This window comes from Sporothrix schenckii (assembly GCF_000961545.1).
Source record: "Sporothrix schenckii 1099-18 chromosome Unknown Cont47, whole genome shotgun sequence".
NCBI classification, from domain to species: Eukaryota; Fungi; Ascomycota; class Sordariomycetes; order Ophiostomatales; family Ophiostomataceae; genus Sporothrix; species Sporothrix schenckii.
In genome coordinates this window covers 4973593-4987596 of record NW_015971148.1, presented here as the reverse complement: position 1 = coordinate 4987596, position 14004 = coordinate 4973593, and the positions used below count along the sequence as shown (strand labels likewise).

General features: G+C 53.6%; 6 protein-coding genes and 1 non-coding gene across 7 annotated transcripts; 5 read left to right on the top strand and 2 right to left on the bottom strand.

The window, feature by feature from the left end:
* Positions 1 to 473: 473 nt before the first annotated feature.
* Positions 474 to 2325, bottom strand: SPSK_04128 (SH3 domain containing protein; the record flags this gene model as incomplete). Its single annotated transcript, XM_016730939.1, has 3 exons — positions 474 to 1995; positions 2077 to 2160; positions 2237 to 2325. The coding sequence occupies 3 exons, from the start codon at positions 2323 to 2325 to the stop codon at positions 474 to 476; spliced, it is 1695 nt and encodes a 564-aa protein (XP_016586099.1).
* A 2614-nt stretch (positions 2326 to 4939) lies between these two features.
* On the bottom strand, positions 4940 to 5193 carry SPSK_04738 (uncharacterized protein; the record flags this gene model as incomplete). Its single annotated transcript, XM_016731533.1, has 2 exons — positions 4940 to 5097; positions 5130 to 5193. The coding sequence occupies 2 exons, from the start codon at positions 5191 to 5193 to the stop codon at positions 4940 to 4942; spliced, it is 222 nt and encodes a 73-aa protein (XP_016586098.1).
* Positions 5194 to 9007: 3814 nt separating this feature from the next.
* On the top strand, positions 9008 to 9079 carry SPSK_11280. Its single transcript has one exon. It is a non-coding gene; the product is annotated as a tRNA-Glu (tRNA).
* A 1078-nt stretch (positions 9080 to 10157) lies between these two features.
* SPSK_04717 (uncharacterized protein) lies at positions 10158 to 10451 on the top strand (the record flags this gene model as incomplete). Its single annotated transcript, XM_016731514.1, has 1 exon — positions 10158 to 10451. One exon carries the CDS (start codon positions 10158 to 10160, stop codon positions 10449 to 10451), a length of 294 nt encoding a protein of 97 aa, XP_016586097.1.
* A 17-nt stretch (positions 10452 to 10468) lies between these two features.
* On the top strand, positions 10469 to 11370 carry SPSK_04485 (protein kinase domain protein; the record flags this gene model as incomplete). The annotated part of the gene is made up of 3 exons (XM_016731290.1): positions 10469 to 10754; positions 10828 to 11120; positions 11194 to 11370. 3 exons carry the CDS (start codon positions 10469 to 10471, stop codon positions 11368 to 11370), a joined length of 756 nt encoding a protein of 251 aa, XP_016586096.1.
* A 762-nt stretch (positions 11371 to 12132) lies between these two features.
* On the top strand, positions 12133 to 13086 carry SPSK_04468 (uncharacterized protein; the record flags this gene model as incomplete). Its single annotated transcript, XM_016731274.1, has 1 exon — positions 12133 to 13086. The coding sequence occupies one exon, from the start codon at positions 12133 to 12135 to the stop codon at positions 13084 to 13086; it is 954 nt and encodes a 317-aa protein (XP_016586095.1).
* A 59-nt stretch (positions 13087 to 13145) lies between these two features.
* Positions 13146 to 13586, top strand: SPSK_04639 (uncharacterized protein; the record flags this gene model as incomplete). Its single annotated transcript, XM_016731439.1, has 1 exon — positions 13146 to 13586. One exon carries the CDS (start codon positions 13146 to 13148, stop codon positions 13584 to 13586), a length of 441 nt encoding a protein of 146 aa, XP_016586094.1.
* Between the last annotated feature and the right edge of the window lie 418 nt (positions 13587 to 14004).

Here is a 14004-nt window from a genome sequence, read left to right as displayed (position 1 = left end):
AAATAGCTTCGGTTCGTGTCTATGCGCCGTAGCTGGTTGGCCAAAGGTCGGAAGTGAGAATAAAAGGCCAGATATCGAAGGAGAGTCGTGAAGCGAAAATATGACGTATGGACAAAATCGAACAAGCGCTGCGTAGAACAAAAAAGATGCCGAAGACGAGTAGAAGGTAGTTGATGCCGGATAGGTGACCAAGGTCGCCCTGAGACAGAGTCGGTTGGGCAGGTCCCAAGACCATATCCAACAAAAAAAAAAAAAAAGAAACGAAACAATGGTAGTCGGTAGGTGAAAGGCGTATTGTATATGTTGTGTTGGTGGTGGTGGGGCCATGCGAAGCGAAAAAGCGCCAAACTCCGAGGCTGGTAGTGTATTTGTAGTATAATGATGGGTTTGAAGAGGACGTCGTTTCATAAGACATTATTCGCGATGCGAGCAGAAATACAAATGAATGAGCTTGTACCATAGAAGCGCCATGGTTATAACCCGTGCATCGGGTGTGCACTGGATGCCGTCTCGGTCGAACTGTCGCCCTCAATCGTCTTGCGCCAGTGCTCCGGCAGACAGACGCAGACAAGCGGGAAGGCCTTAATCTCGCCGCTGACCGCCGGGGAGATGTCGCGGCCGCGGCCAGACGTGTTGGACACACCGCTGTCCCGCTGCGCTTGCCGCCGTGCCTCCCATTCGTCAGCTCGCTCGTCCATCATCACACCCGTAGCCCAGCCGTCGTCCCAGATGCCGACGACCTTGAGCATGTCGCCACGCTCCAGCGAGAACTCGTCCGCCGCGCGCGGCTGGTATGCCCAGAGAACAGCCACGCGGTCACCCGGGTGGATGTCGTCCTGGGAATAGTAGTCCTTGAAGAACGGCAGCTGCTCGGACTGCTGGCTGGTAATGGCCTGGGGCGAGGACATGCCGGCGCTCGAGGGCGACTGCGGGTCCTCGCCGGCCAGAACGGAACCGCTCGACAACGACCCGTTGCGGCGCATCGTTGTTGGCGGTGGCCGCAGAATGCCAGTGCGGTTTTCGGAGTCAGGGCTATCGTTGTAGCCGTCGGACGAGGAGTGGTCGTCGCCGCGCCGTCTGCCGACAGCATAGCCCGCAACGGCGCCAGCAACGGCGCCAGCGCCAGCAGAGGCACCCCGGCCCGGCGGGCTCGGGGAGTCACCTGCGTCCACACCAGGACCCTCAAGAGCCGACATGCGCGCAATGCGACCGCCTGGATTGACGTCAAAGGGCTGGTTGCCGTGCGAGGACGACAGAGGCTGATGCGGGTGAGACATCTGTGGAAGTCCTCCTTGCCGCGCTGGAGACGGCTGGTTAAAGATGCTGCCGTTCTGGCTGCCAGTGCGTCTCCGGCGGAGGGCGACGATGGCAAGGAAAATGAGGCCGGCCAGTAGGGCGACTCCAGCGACCGATCCAATGACGATACCGGCAATGGCGCCACCAGACAGGCTATGGTGGGTGCCGCTGACAGCGGCGGCGGACGAGGAGGTGGCGGGGGCAGTGGACGAAGGGGTGGAGAAGGTCATCGTCGACGTGATGGTCGGCAGAACGACGCCCGCGCACCGGCTCTCGGCCTGGGAGTTGTAGCAGCACGTGTCGGTCGAGTTGATGCCACCAGATGCACAGTACGAACACAGGCCAATCGTGCTGTTACCGTATCCGCAGTTGTCGGGTTCGTTGGCGCTGCCGTAAATGCAGTCGCTGGAAAGTGAGGTATCTGGGGACGAACAGATGGCAAAGTCGGACTTTATCAGCTTGATGGCATCTGACGTGGCATTTCCGCAAAGGGCGCCGTCGTCCACAATATATAGCTCGCTCTCTGCATATTGGGCACATGTTTCCGCGCACAGCGGCTGTGCGTTGGCCGCCGAGAGACCACATGTTGAAATGGACGACTGGACAATGGCACTGCAGATGGTACTTGTCAGGTAGCGCGGATAAATTTCGCTTGTATTGGCAAGATTTATGGCCTGGCATCCTATGCGGGCTTGGAATCTGAATGGGGATATTAGTTACCACAAGGGGAAGTGAGAGGAATGGAACGAGAGAATGTGAAAACGAGAGCATCAGCCTTACTGTTCTTGAATAAATGTAGTCTGGATGTACGTGTCGAGCTGTGAATCGAAAGTCACCCGGTCGGAAACGAATTTGAGAAAGTCACTGGATCGAGTTAGCAGAGGCCGACATGGCGAGGCAAGACCAGGTCCAGAAAGGGAGATGCAAGGGAACGACGCACTATTGACCGCGAGCAGCCGATGGTGATATGGAGGCTGACTGGAAGGCCGGGCACCTCGTCGAGCCCTGTAAAGAAAAGCAGTCCGACATGGCGGCAAGATGTGTCGATACGCAGGTGACTGAGAGTGTCGCAGCTGTCGCAAGTCCGTAGAAAACTGGCAGGAAAGCTCTCAGGGGAGCTCTCGAGACGAGTCCCGGTTGTCGAGAGGCACGCGCGTGGTCAGATTTCGGCTGTTGGAACGACCAGTCCTTTGTGCCGTGGAATGGATAGGCGTAATAAGTGGCGCGGGATCGGGGGAAGTCCGGGCTCGTAGCAAAAAGGAGAAGAGCTTTACTGCGCACACATCGACATAATTGCACGGTTTGACGACACAATTTTGGGAGTTCGTTGCGCTTGTCTTGCTGCAGTCGCCAACGCGTCGGGCTGCGAGTCCTGTTGTCCTGTTGTCCTGTGTATTGTGCCTTGTGTCTTGGATGTCGGCTCGGGTCCAATTGGCTATCGATTCAGGTACCAGGTAACGACAGCGTGGGCCGATGGAAGCTGGTTGGAGAATGGTGACTGAGTTAACCGGTCCGGACTGAACAACGTTGAGGCGATGTCAGTGATTTCGTGTCGACGCTGGTGAGACCTTTGGCGTTTTTTTTTGTCGTGAAATCCGAAAGGAATGCAGAAGCAGAAAGAGAAAAGAAAGATAGGACACAGAGCGACGATGAAAAAGGTAGGGGTGGGAAGGGGGGGGAAACAGAAGAGAATGAGAGGAAGAGGAGTCGACCGGGGTAGAGGGTAGTAGAAAAAGAAATTGGCGAGGTAGCAATAGGCGCAGGAGCAGGGCCACAGTTGCAGGCCAGGCCAGACCCGGCCAGTTCAGACTAATTTTTGAAAGAAGCAGCCGCCGGCAACAGAAAAAGGAGCCCACGTAACGAGCCCAAGCAAAACGGAGAGCTAAAAGAGGAACTGCGCACAAGCAGATGGGTGTGGAGGTAATAACAGTGTCGCAGACGGGGCATGCGGTTGTCCGCTTGGCTCACTCTTGGGATCTCAGGCCTTGGGGAACGGGAAGAGAAGGCGTGCGAACGGTCAGACAAGAGGGGCGGAGCGAGCGGTGATCGGTGATCGCAATGCTGCGGCTACAATAGAGGAGCCTCAGTGAGTTGAAATGATGAGTTGACTCCTGCGTTTGTTTGCGAATCCGCCTGTTCCCACGGGTTGCTGCTTGTTGACGTTTCCTGGCCACTCGAATTACCAGACAGGAGGACAGTGCTGGTTCAATGGGTCAATGCGAGGCGTCCTGCAGGCCTGCGGACAGTGTGGTTTGCTGCAGGATGTGGTAAGATATGCGCTGCAGTGATTTTCCATGCAGCAGGACAGACTCTAAGTTTAGAGCGCAGATGTTGGATCTCTGGGTGGCTGGGAAGGGAATGTGGACAAAAGACAATAAAAGAAAAAGACGATTATTAAACGAAACGAACGAAAAAGAACGTGGGAGGCTGGAGCTGGCAGCAAATCGGGCGTAGAGAATGCCGTTTTTGAGTTCAAATTGCAATTTTGTTGAAAGTGGAAGTACTTTTGGCCTGCAATGGCTTGCCGATATGCTTGGAGTGCCAACAAAGGATACGTAGAGACCGCCAAGAATGCTTAATACAAAAGCATCAGTCCCTGACGACAGCGAAACCGAAAAACTTGAAGCCAAAGGCTCAGAATGAGGCGCTCCTTACACACTCGAAAAAGAAGAAGTTGGAAAAGGAGATTAGTGAGGGACAAGAAGCAAAAAGGGTGAAAGACGAGATAGTGTGAAATTGCTCTTCTCTCGATGAGGAAGGCACCACAGGCGACACAGCACGCTGGACGTCAACAATAGGGTTTGTTTTGGGGGAGGAACCACCAGGAACTGAGGTAAATACGGAAGGAGCGTTCGAAACGGTTTCGTCGGGCAAGAGCGACCCTGGTAAACACAGCGAACAGCGATGGGACTTGACAGCCCACGGAAATTCTACGCCGTTAGGGTGCGGGATGTGCGTGGAGAGAGGAAAATCCCCCTGGCGGACGGCGAGACAATGACACAAAACATGAGAGACCCAGGCGAGCCAGTATTCTCCTCTCTGCCCGCGGTCTGCCTCCCCATGCAAGGGTCCGATGTTGATACAGCACGGGGACTAGCCCAATGAGGAAAGGGCCAATGAGACTGACAAGGGCAGAAACGCAGCCAAAATAGAAGGAGTGGATAGAAGGCAGGACAGCAGGGCAGGAACACGTTCGCTAGCGGAGGAAAGAGCTAAAGGCAAGCTATTGAGGAAGCTAGTCCACGCGCTGTCGTGGGAGCAACTAGGAAGGAACAATACTCCGTAGCTTGCGATGCAATTGCCTCTATTCCAGGCAAGTGCGGATTGCTGCAATTCAGCCGGGCAAAAGTAAAAGAAAAAGAGACTTGTCAAGATTCTCGGTTGCGTCCAGACTAGACCTCCATCCGAACTCTGATTGCTCCGGACGACGTATGCCGTACGCGTCTGCTCGTTTTTGCGTTCTTCTGTTGGGGTCTTGTGGACTCTGTGGGACGTGATACAGCTGCTCTGCTCTCACATTCACAGTGCTGCTCCTTCCCTAAAACGCGACCCGGTGGACCCATTGCCCTGGCCCAGGCCGCCCGCAGTCCAGGCCTTTCCTGCCTTCTGCCGACAAAAGTTTCCATCTCCCGTCTGCCGTTTTCTACTGTCTGTCCTCGCTTTCATACTTCGTATCATTCAACTCCACCACGCCGTTGACACGCGCCGCAACGGCATCCGTGCTCGTGCTCGTGTCGCGTGCCGTCTTGTGTTCTTGTTTCTCGTTTGCTTGTTTGGCTGGGTGTGCGGCTGCCTGGATTCCTACCTATTGGATAATTTCAACATCTGCAGACGGCCCTGTGCCGGGATGTCTTGTCTTTCAGTCGGCAGAAGGCCTTTCCGTGATATCGATGCCATCTGTGCCGTGTTCTAGCACTACGACATATATTCCACGACGTATCCTTGCCGTGACGCGGATAGACAGTCAAAACACAGCTGACAAAAGAAGCAAGAACAGCCCGGAACGATCGCCAGGCAGTCCTCGCCTGGAGGCAGTTGGCGGACACTGCGGTTTGGCTCACTCGCCATACGAAGTACACGAAGTACGAGGAAACGGAAACCCGAAAGGGCATGATTTCCTCCCGCGAGATACGAGCATACGTCGTAGCTTCGTGGCCCACAACGGACTGAGACACAAAGACGAGCTACGGGGTGGACAGCGCGACGTCCCGAAGCCAAAAGGCTGAAAACCGGATCCAGAAAGCGGATTCGATTCTTGAAAACAAAGACCAAGACTTCAGCGACGCTTACTTCGTACACGTAAGATATGTAACCAAGAAGTGAACGCGGGATGTTTCGATACAAACGATGCTCGCCAGGCCGTCGGATGCAAAGAGGTATGTTGTGCGTGCAGAGCAGAGCACTTTTGTTGTGCCGACTGAGAGATGCCGAGGAAACGATAAAGTATCTTGCAGCTTTGCAGTGTCGTCGGTCCGTTTATTAGCAATATTGCGCTGACCTTGCCGCGTGTGGCCGTAATCAGAAACGTCGTCGCCCAACGTCGGCGACGACTAGTAATAGTAACGTGAGGAGCTTCGGTCTTGGGTCGCAGTTCTCTTGTGGACAGGGGCCACCCCTGCCACGCTGATGAAGCGAAGCTGGGGGGATGCGGGACCTCTTTCGTCCTGACGCACTGAAAATAAAATGACTTGTGGTCCCGTCGACTGTTCCGGTCTACGGTGATTGGTCTGTCGGAAATTAGGTTTGTTGTGGTTTTGACGATGTCTTTCATTTCTACTGCACATTTCCTTCTCTTCTCGTCTTTTTCTTCTTCACCTCGATCTTCTTTCTCCCCGTTGAAATTGAAACGAAACAGGGTGCACCACGATGGTACTCTGTTTTATTAAGGAGAACCCACTTTCGTCAACGTATCTACAAGGTACTCTCCATGCGTGTTTTTCAAGCCGCAGAGACAAAAACAATACGGGAAACAAGAACGGACGAGCAAATTTTACACCGAATGCTACGGTGAAAAGCAACTGCTGCTCCATAAAAAGAATTCGTGAAGAGACCACAAAAACCAGGATGTCCAAAACAACGCCAAGTAACATCAAGACCGTATTTCGTACATGTACACCGTTCCATTGTCTTCCGCCGTTGACGTGCTCCCCGTCCCGTGCCTCCGCGCAAGAGCTCTATCGCTTGTGTATTTTAAGGTCAAGAGCACCAATTCCGTTCCAAGTTCTTTGGCTGACGGGATCGCTGAATGGGAAGCCCAAAACGGTTTCTGAAAATAGGTATTAATTACCACATAATTACGACATCCTCTGTGCTCCATACTTCTCACCCGGAAGCAGCTGAAAATGGCCAGAGACAATCTGCGCAAGACGAATTGTGGCATCCCAGAATAGGAAACGGGATATTGCACTGCACTGGACATGCATTGGGAACTGCTCGGCATCCACAATGTTTTCTCATTCGTGAACCAAGATTGCGCAAAGAGCCTCACGTAATTGTATAAGCGCTGGACGTATCCCAACTGCACTTTGGGGGAGCAGTTACTGGCCAGCATTTTCTGCCGTGCCGCACGGACACGTCCATAAATATAGAGCGACTACTGCAGTTGTGCAAAAGTACCAAAATACTCCCTGGACCGCGTCTGAACAGCCGCCATGGGAACGCTGCAGGTGCGGTTGGTGATGCAAGCTACCTTGTTGTTATCCCACATTCGGGAAGACGCACATACTGTTTGTCTACATCTGGAGAACATGGCATCGACTCGTCTGGTTCGTCGGGTATACTTTGCAGAAGCTCATGGCTTACCCAGACTTGATCCCATCGTATCCGGTTGCGTGCAGTGAGCAGTGCGATGCTGTGCCGCCCCTGCACTCCCGACCGGAACCAAACGCCATGAACCATCTCTCTACATTTGCAAGCGACGCAAAGCATTGGCCAAGCAAACGAAGAAGGGGGGTTACGGAAGAAAAACTCTGTCCATGAAAAAAAATAAAGTAAAATAAATAAAAATAAAAAATAAAAAAGTAGGTAGCACATCAAATATATAGCCCGACGGTACCAGCCAAAGCCATTCGCAGTCGAGACAATGCCGTTGGATGAGCTGTTCGTCCCGGCGAACAATACCATGGGTGACGGGTGAAGATGCTGTCCATCATTGCGCCGGTTTCCACGGCGAAGCAGACAAAAAGTCATTGCAAAGGGGAAGGGATCGTAGGATGAATAGACAAACAGATGAACAATGCCAGTGTCCCCGACAGCACACAAAACAAGTATGTCGGTCCAAAATGACAAAATGCGAGGCTAGCTAATGTTGCTTGGGTGCGTCATAGCTTGCATTACGCATGGTCTAAATATGCACGAAAGGCGACCAGTTGCTTACCCCTCACGTCCACAGTAAGGGTCAAAGAGTGCCATGCACGAAATGTGGTAAAAGAATAAACCATGAAAGTCGACTTTACACAAGAACCATCCGAAATATACAGAAATAAAGTCCTAAAAAGCATTGACGCTCTCAGACTGGTAATCATGTCCGAAAAAGTGCGCATATTAAAATAAATACCAAAAATAAAAACAAGACTCTAGATATATATAGCAAAACTCTAAAAAAAAAAAAAAAGACCTGTCAAAGTGAGCAAAACTAATACAAAAAAAGCCCAAAATTCAAGAATGTCCCGAGGATCTCCCTTTGGGTTGCCAGAGTGTACTAGATCTGCGTCTGCGGCCGGCGTGACCATCGACACGCATCCCGTTGTCACTTACATGTCTCCCTTGCGTCCTGCCATCGACAATGCGCCCAGAAACGACAGGAGGGGCAACCTTATGCACGCAGAGCAAAGGTTCCCCAGGGAGACACCCCAAAAACCTACGACGCATGTCTCACAAACTGGCCGCAGCATCGTACTTTTTGCCATAGCCGCCGGCTGTACCGCCAACACATTGTTGCGTCTGCACATCTGCACACCCTCGTGGTCGGTGGCTAACCAGACTGGGTCGTGTCCCGGTCCAACGCAACACAGATCGACGATGCTCTCTGTCAGGCTATCAAGTTGTGTCATCCCGATTCAATGCCGTCAATATGTGCGGCGCACAAGCCTCTTTTTTTTTGTTGTCCCCGCCATTTTGCGTTTGCATACTTTCCTTCTTTTCACGTTTTATGTTTTATCCTTTTTGGTCGTTTGGGTGTCTTGCTGTGTTTCGTGGTCTGTGTGCCACACAATCTCCTCCATCATGGGGCATTGAAGCATTGAATATGCGGGAGCGCAGGATCTGTGCGCATGCCATCCAGGCAAAACAGGAAAACAAAAAAGCACAGTCTCAGAAAGGAAACCCTCCTTGCGTCCGACACCGGGGACGTGTGCAAAGTTGGCAGATTGACCAAACGAAGAGGAGAGGCAAACTCGACATCATCAGACTTCTCTCCGGCAATAGACTCTTTGTGGCCGATCAAGACGCCGGCTGAGCATCCAACGAGCCCACCAAACCAAAGCCTTCCATATCCGATATGGTGTAATGGCCAACGTCCGACGCTCTCCCCGTCGAGCTCAGGGTTCGATGTCCCGTATCGGAGCTTATTAACCTTTTTTGTTGCCCTTCAGATCTTCTGTCGTGGGTCGGTTGACGTCACCTCGTAATTTTCCTAGTCTTCCCTCGTCGTCTCGCTAGCGCGCTTTGCTATATAACTACCATTTAGGGCCAAATCCCGTAAGCGACTAAATCCGATATGGTGTAATGGTTAACATCTGACGTTTTCACCGTCGAGCTCGGGGTTCGATTCCCCGTATCGGAGATATGTTTTTGTCTTTTTTTATTTCTTTTTATTTCTCTTTGGTGATACAAGACACCATTTTCTCTCTCTCACTTCTGCTTTATTATTTTATTTATTTTTATTTTCTATCTGCTCTACTTGCACAGCCTCATATTCCACTGCATTAAACCGCGGCCCCTGTCAGGCGGCTGGTGAACCAGGTTATCGACCAGGTTACCAGCTGCGTCCGAAAGCTGTGGTTTCGCATTGACGTGAAGATCCAAAGAGCCAGGTTTTGATAAAGTAATGAATGAATTCAATGCCGAGCAGATCGTACTGGCTCAATGCGCACAGAAGTTGAGCTTTGGCAACATCATGATCTCCGATAAACGATGAAAGTACGACTTGCAGGTCCAATGAACTGAAATGAACACCCGGCCGTGGCGATGCCCGTCAAAGGAAGACAGGTGAAAGACAAGGTGTGGAAGGAGACGGGAGGATCAAAGAAAATGCAGGGACTGTCCACAAACCATACGAGGTGGAAATGCAAGTTTTTGAAGGGGGCCGACTTGTCAGGCACAGTTGCCGCATTGCAATTGTGAGATGGCAATGGCATGGAAGCCTGAAATCGCTGTTCTGGCCCGCTTTTCGCTGGGCCGGGCCGCTACTTATGGCGCTTGCAGTAAGGGGTTTCGACCTTGAGTCTTTGTACGGCATACGTCAGTCATGCTCCATCACAGACGTCAGGCAATACATGTCCACATGCCTCTCCTTTAATGGGCCGGTGTTCAATAACGAGTCATGTTGGCCAGCAAACATCAGCATCGGCCTTCTTGGGTACTGCAAAAGTCATCACCTTGACTCAAAACGGTGGCTCGGTGCTTGCCTAGCATGAATGCCACAGTGAATGAGTGAAAGCCCATACCTCAACCATTCTGATACAACACTCATGCTCCTTGAAAAATAACGGCTCCCTTTGCCAATTTATTTTATTTGTGGTCATCGGAGCGAATGTACACCACTCTGCCCAACGGGATTTACGACGGTCGCATCCCATCCTTCCCCCCACGGTTCCTCATCCCTGTTTTATCATCTGTCGCCGCAATCACATCTCAAAACGATGCCGAAGCCGCGCACTTTCGCCAACGAAGGCTACAAGACCGTGGACGCCTCCACCGCCTTCGAGGAAGAGGCTCTGCCGCACTACATGCGCGAGGCGTTTTACCCGGCGCGCAATGGCGACATCATCAAAGGGCGGTACCAGCTGGGGGCCAAGATGGGCTACGGCACAAGCTCGACCGTCTGGCTGGCCCAAGATCTGCAGTGCGTGCCTGTCACCGACCTGACGATGGCCTCCTGTCTCCTATCTTGTCGCGCTGGCTTTTGTCCTGGGACGGCACGTACTGGGCGATGAAGATCCAGGTCAACACAATGGCAGAAGAGCATCGCACGAGCGTGCTGGACGTGTACCGCCACTTGGCGGGGCACGGGAGAAACCACCCCGGCAAGCAGCACATTTGCGAGCTTCGGGATGCGTTCGAGCTGCAAGAGCCGGATGAAACGCACCAGGTGCTTGTCCTGACGGCTGCCGGCATGACCCTGGGCGAGTTCCGTTACCGGCCCGGCAACGTGCTGTCGCCTCTTATGGCACGGCTGGCCGTCGAGCAGGTCCTTTTGGCCATCAACTACCTGCATTCGGCCGACGTCATCTATACAGGTACCACGTCTTCGTTTTCTCTCGTTTTCGGGCATGAAACATTACTTTTCTAATGTTCCTACTAACCAGAAAGATCTCCATGCTGACAACTTGCTGATCGGCGTCATGGACCAGGCTGTGTTTGACAAAATTGCCAGCCTCGAAGCAAGGACGTCGTCGCGGAGGAAGTATGTCGATGGCACCGTGATCCACGCAAGTCTCGGTGTCGTAGACAGTATCGGCCCTCTGGCGCTCTGCGACATGGGGCAAGCGCGCATTGGTCCTCGACACGGGGGAATCGCCATGCCGGCACCCTTTCGGGCCCCCGAGGTGATTCTCGGCATGCCGTGGGACAACAAGATCGATATGTGGAACGTGGGGGTACTGGTACGTCGCACCCTCGTCTAACCTCCATACACGCCACGGACATGACGTGTTCTGACAATCACCAACCCTAAAGGCGTGGAATCTGGTGGAAGACGACATTCTATTTCAGCTAGAGGCCGATGAATCGCGGGAGCAGAGCAATGCCCGCCACCTTGCCAACATGGTTGCTCTCCTGGGGCCACCACCCATCGAGTTTCTGAATCGAAAGGCGTCCGAAACATCCAAGTACTGGGACGATCAAGGTGTGTGACAGTTACGAACCACCGCTGCTCGTGGGAGCCACAGTAACACGTATGTTTCTAGGCAACTGGATTTGGTCGCCCACCGTAACTGAGGGCGTGAGCTTCGAGACGCTGGCAAAGAAGCTGCAGGGCAACGAAAAGACTGCGTTTGTCGACTTGGTACGGTCCCTCCTTCGATGGCTGCCGGAGGACCGCCCCTTATCGGTCCAGGCATTCTCTCATCCTTGGGTAAGGCAAGAGCAATGCAGACGAGAAAGAGAGCAATAGGTGAAAGGGGTGAAAAAGTTGGATATTCAAAGGTCAAGGATTTCGGTCTGCACCTTTTGCGAAACATAAGTTCACGATGTGGGGAATCAGGCTCCCCGTACGATGATTGTTAGCATAGAGAGCCTGGGCGGAGGTGGTGTAGGACAAGATGCTCGTCATGAAATATTCCGTCTCAAAATTGAGCTTATTTTGGGACAGCATCGCTGCGACAGGTAAAAACGATATGCACCCTGAATGACCTGGCTGCATGACCCGAAGGCAAGGGACAACGAGTCTCAGCAATCATAGCCCACTCGAATGTGGCTGGTTGGCTCACTGGGCAGGGGCCATTGAAACAAATCCAATCGCCCCTCTGTCCACCAATTGTCTGCATCGACAACATACAACGTCCATCATTCTCTCTCTACACACGCAGAATCGCTTTCTATGCCACGTATACCTTGGACCTTGTTAACCGCCATATCCTTCGGTCTGGTCTGCCCAATTCCTTCGCATCCTCCAAGATGGACAAGACACCCTCGCTCAAGGTCGGCTATGATGCTTTGTTCTACGCAAAAGGTTCGGATGAGTACGAAGCGTGGAAGGGTAGCCTCGAGGGAAACCACTTTCGCATTCTGGAGGCGTTCGTCAGCGATCACATCAGCGGCCGTGGTCCCGCTAAGCTCGTCGAGAACGACACGTACGAAGGTTCCTACAACCGAGTGATTCGTTTCCGGTTTGCGTCCGTCGGCGGCGATGTCGCCATCAAGGTCCCCAAGCCCGGCTATTCGGCCGCTGCGCTCGCCGCCGAGAAGATGATTAATGAAGCCGCTTGGATGCAGCGCATCCGGGACAAGGGCACATGCATACCCGTCCCTCGCGTGTACCGCTCTGACAAGGAGCTGCACCATGAGCCGCCTCTCCAGCTTCCCTACATCGTGATGGACTGGGCCGAGGGTGACAACCTCCGCGAGTTCCTGGCGCGTGGGCCTCCTGATGAGCTGCAGTCCATCATACTCCAGCAGCTCGCGTCGTTCCATCTTGATCTCTATGATCTGCAGTTCGAGGCGATTGGGTCCGTCGCCAACGACACGCCCACGGGGCCGAGGACAAGGACCATCGCGAGACGCCCGCTCACCATCGACATGCACCAGAACGCCCTCGGGATTCCCAACTACCCGACCGACGACTGGCCGACGGAGCCGTTCACAAGCGCCAAGGCGTACCTCGACTTTGTCGCGCAGCAACAGTCGACCCAGCTCTGGACGCTGCGCAACATCAACGCCCCGCAGACGAACGACAATGAAAACGAGCCGGGCGCGTACCACCAGCCGGACACGTCGGAGGCGATTGCACGCCTCCGCTTTGAGGGCCGGTACCGTTTCCAGCAGCTCTTTGCGACGCCTACGCTCTGCCCCCCAGGTGACAACTTGGGCCCCTTCCGCGCGTTCAACCGGACCTCGACACGCGCAACATGACGGTCCATCCCGAGACGGGGGTCATCACCGGCGTCTTCGACCTCGAGTTCACCAATGCCATGCCGGCCCAGTTCGCCAGCGACCCGCCTCTGTGGCTGGCCCGCTATCTGCCCAGCACGTGTCTCGACCGCGGCTACTTTGCCTGGTTTCTGCGGGAATACGAGCCTCTGCTCCAGCGGTTCCTCGACGCCATGCGACGCGCAGAACGCGAGCGGCAGACGACGACGACGACGACGACGACGCCATCAGAGCAGACGCCGCTGTCGACTCTGATGTACGACTCGTGGACCACGGGACGCGTCTGGTTCGACTATGCGCTAAACAACTCCGACCATGTCGACGGCATCTATTGGGCTGTGTTTCACCGGTCCGAGTCCGCGCCGGAGCTGCCCTCGGAGGCAAAGGCGGAGATGGAGCGGTACGTGCAGTTTACCGCATCCCAGCTCGCAGACTATGAGGATTCTTGGGATTCGTATTTCCTTGCCAAGGCAGAGGCGTAATGGCTCTCATATGAAGCAACTGTGAGGCAACTCGCAGCGACACCACTTTGCATCTAAAATAAGAACCTGCATGACAAAGTCCTTTTGCTCACACCCCACGAAGCCTTCATCTGAAACATTTTAAGCTCCTCGTCGCCCCCGACGATGTGAGGCATTAGGGTCCGTAGATCATTCATGCGATCCCAGGTGCCCGTGTTAGGCGATCCGGAAACATTCATTGTAGGGCTGCGCATGGTAAACAGGGGTGGCAGTGTGGCATTTAATTACCAAAAAAGGGGGTGTGAAGGAGTTGAAGGACGACGCCGATATTTGAGATGGGAAAAGGGAACACCTTATAAGAAGCCGTTATCTAGCTCGCGTCTACATCTTGGTTGGTGGGTGGGCGACAAGGATGAGTACGTGCTGGGATGTCACTATA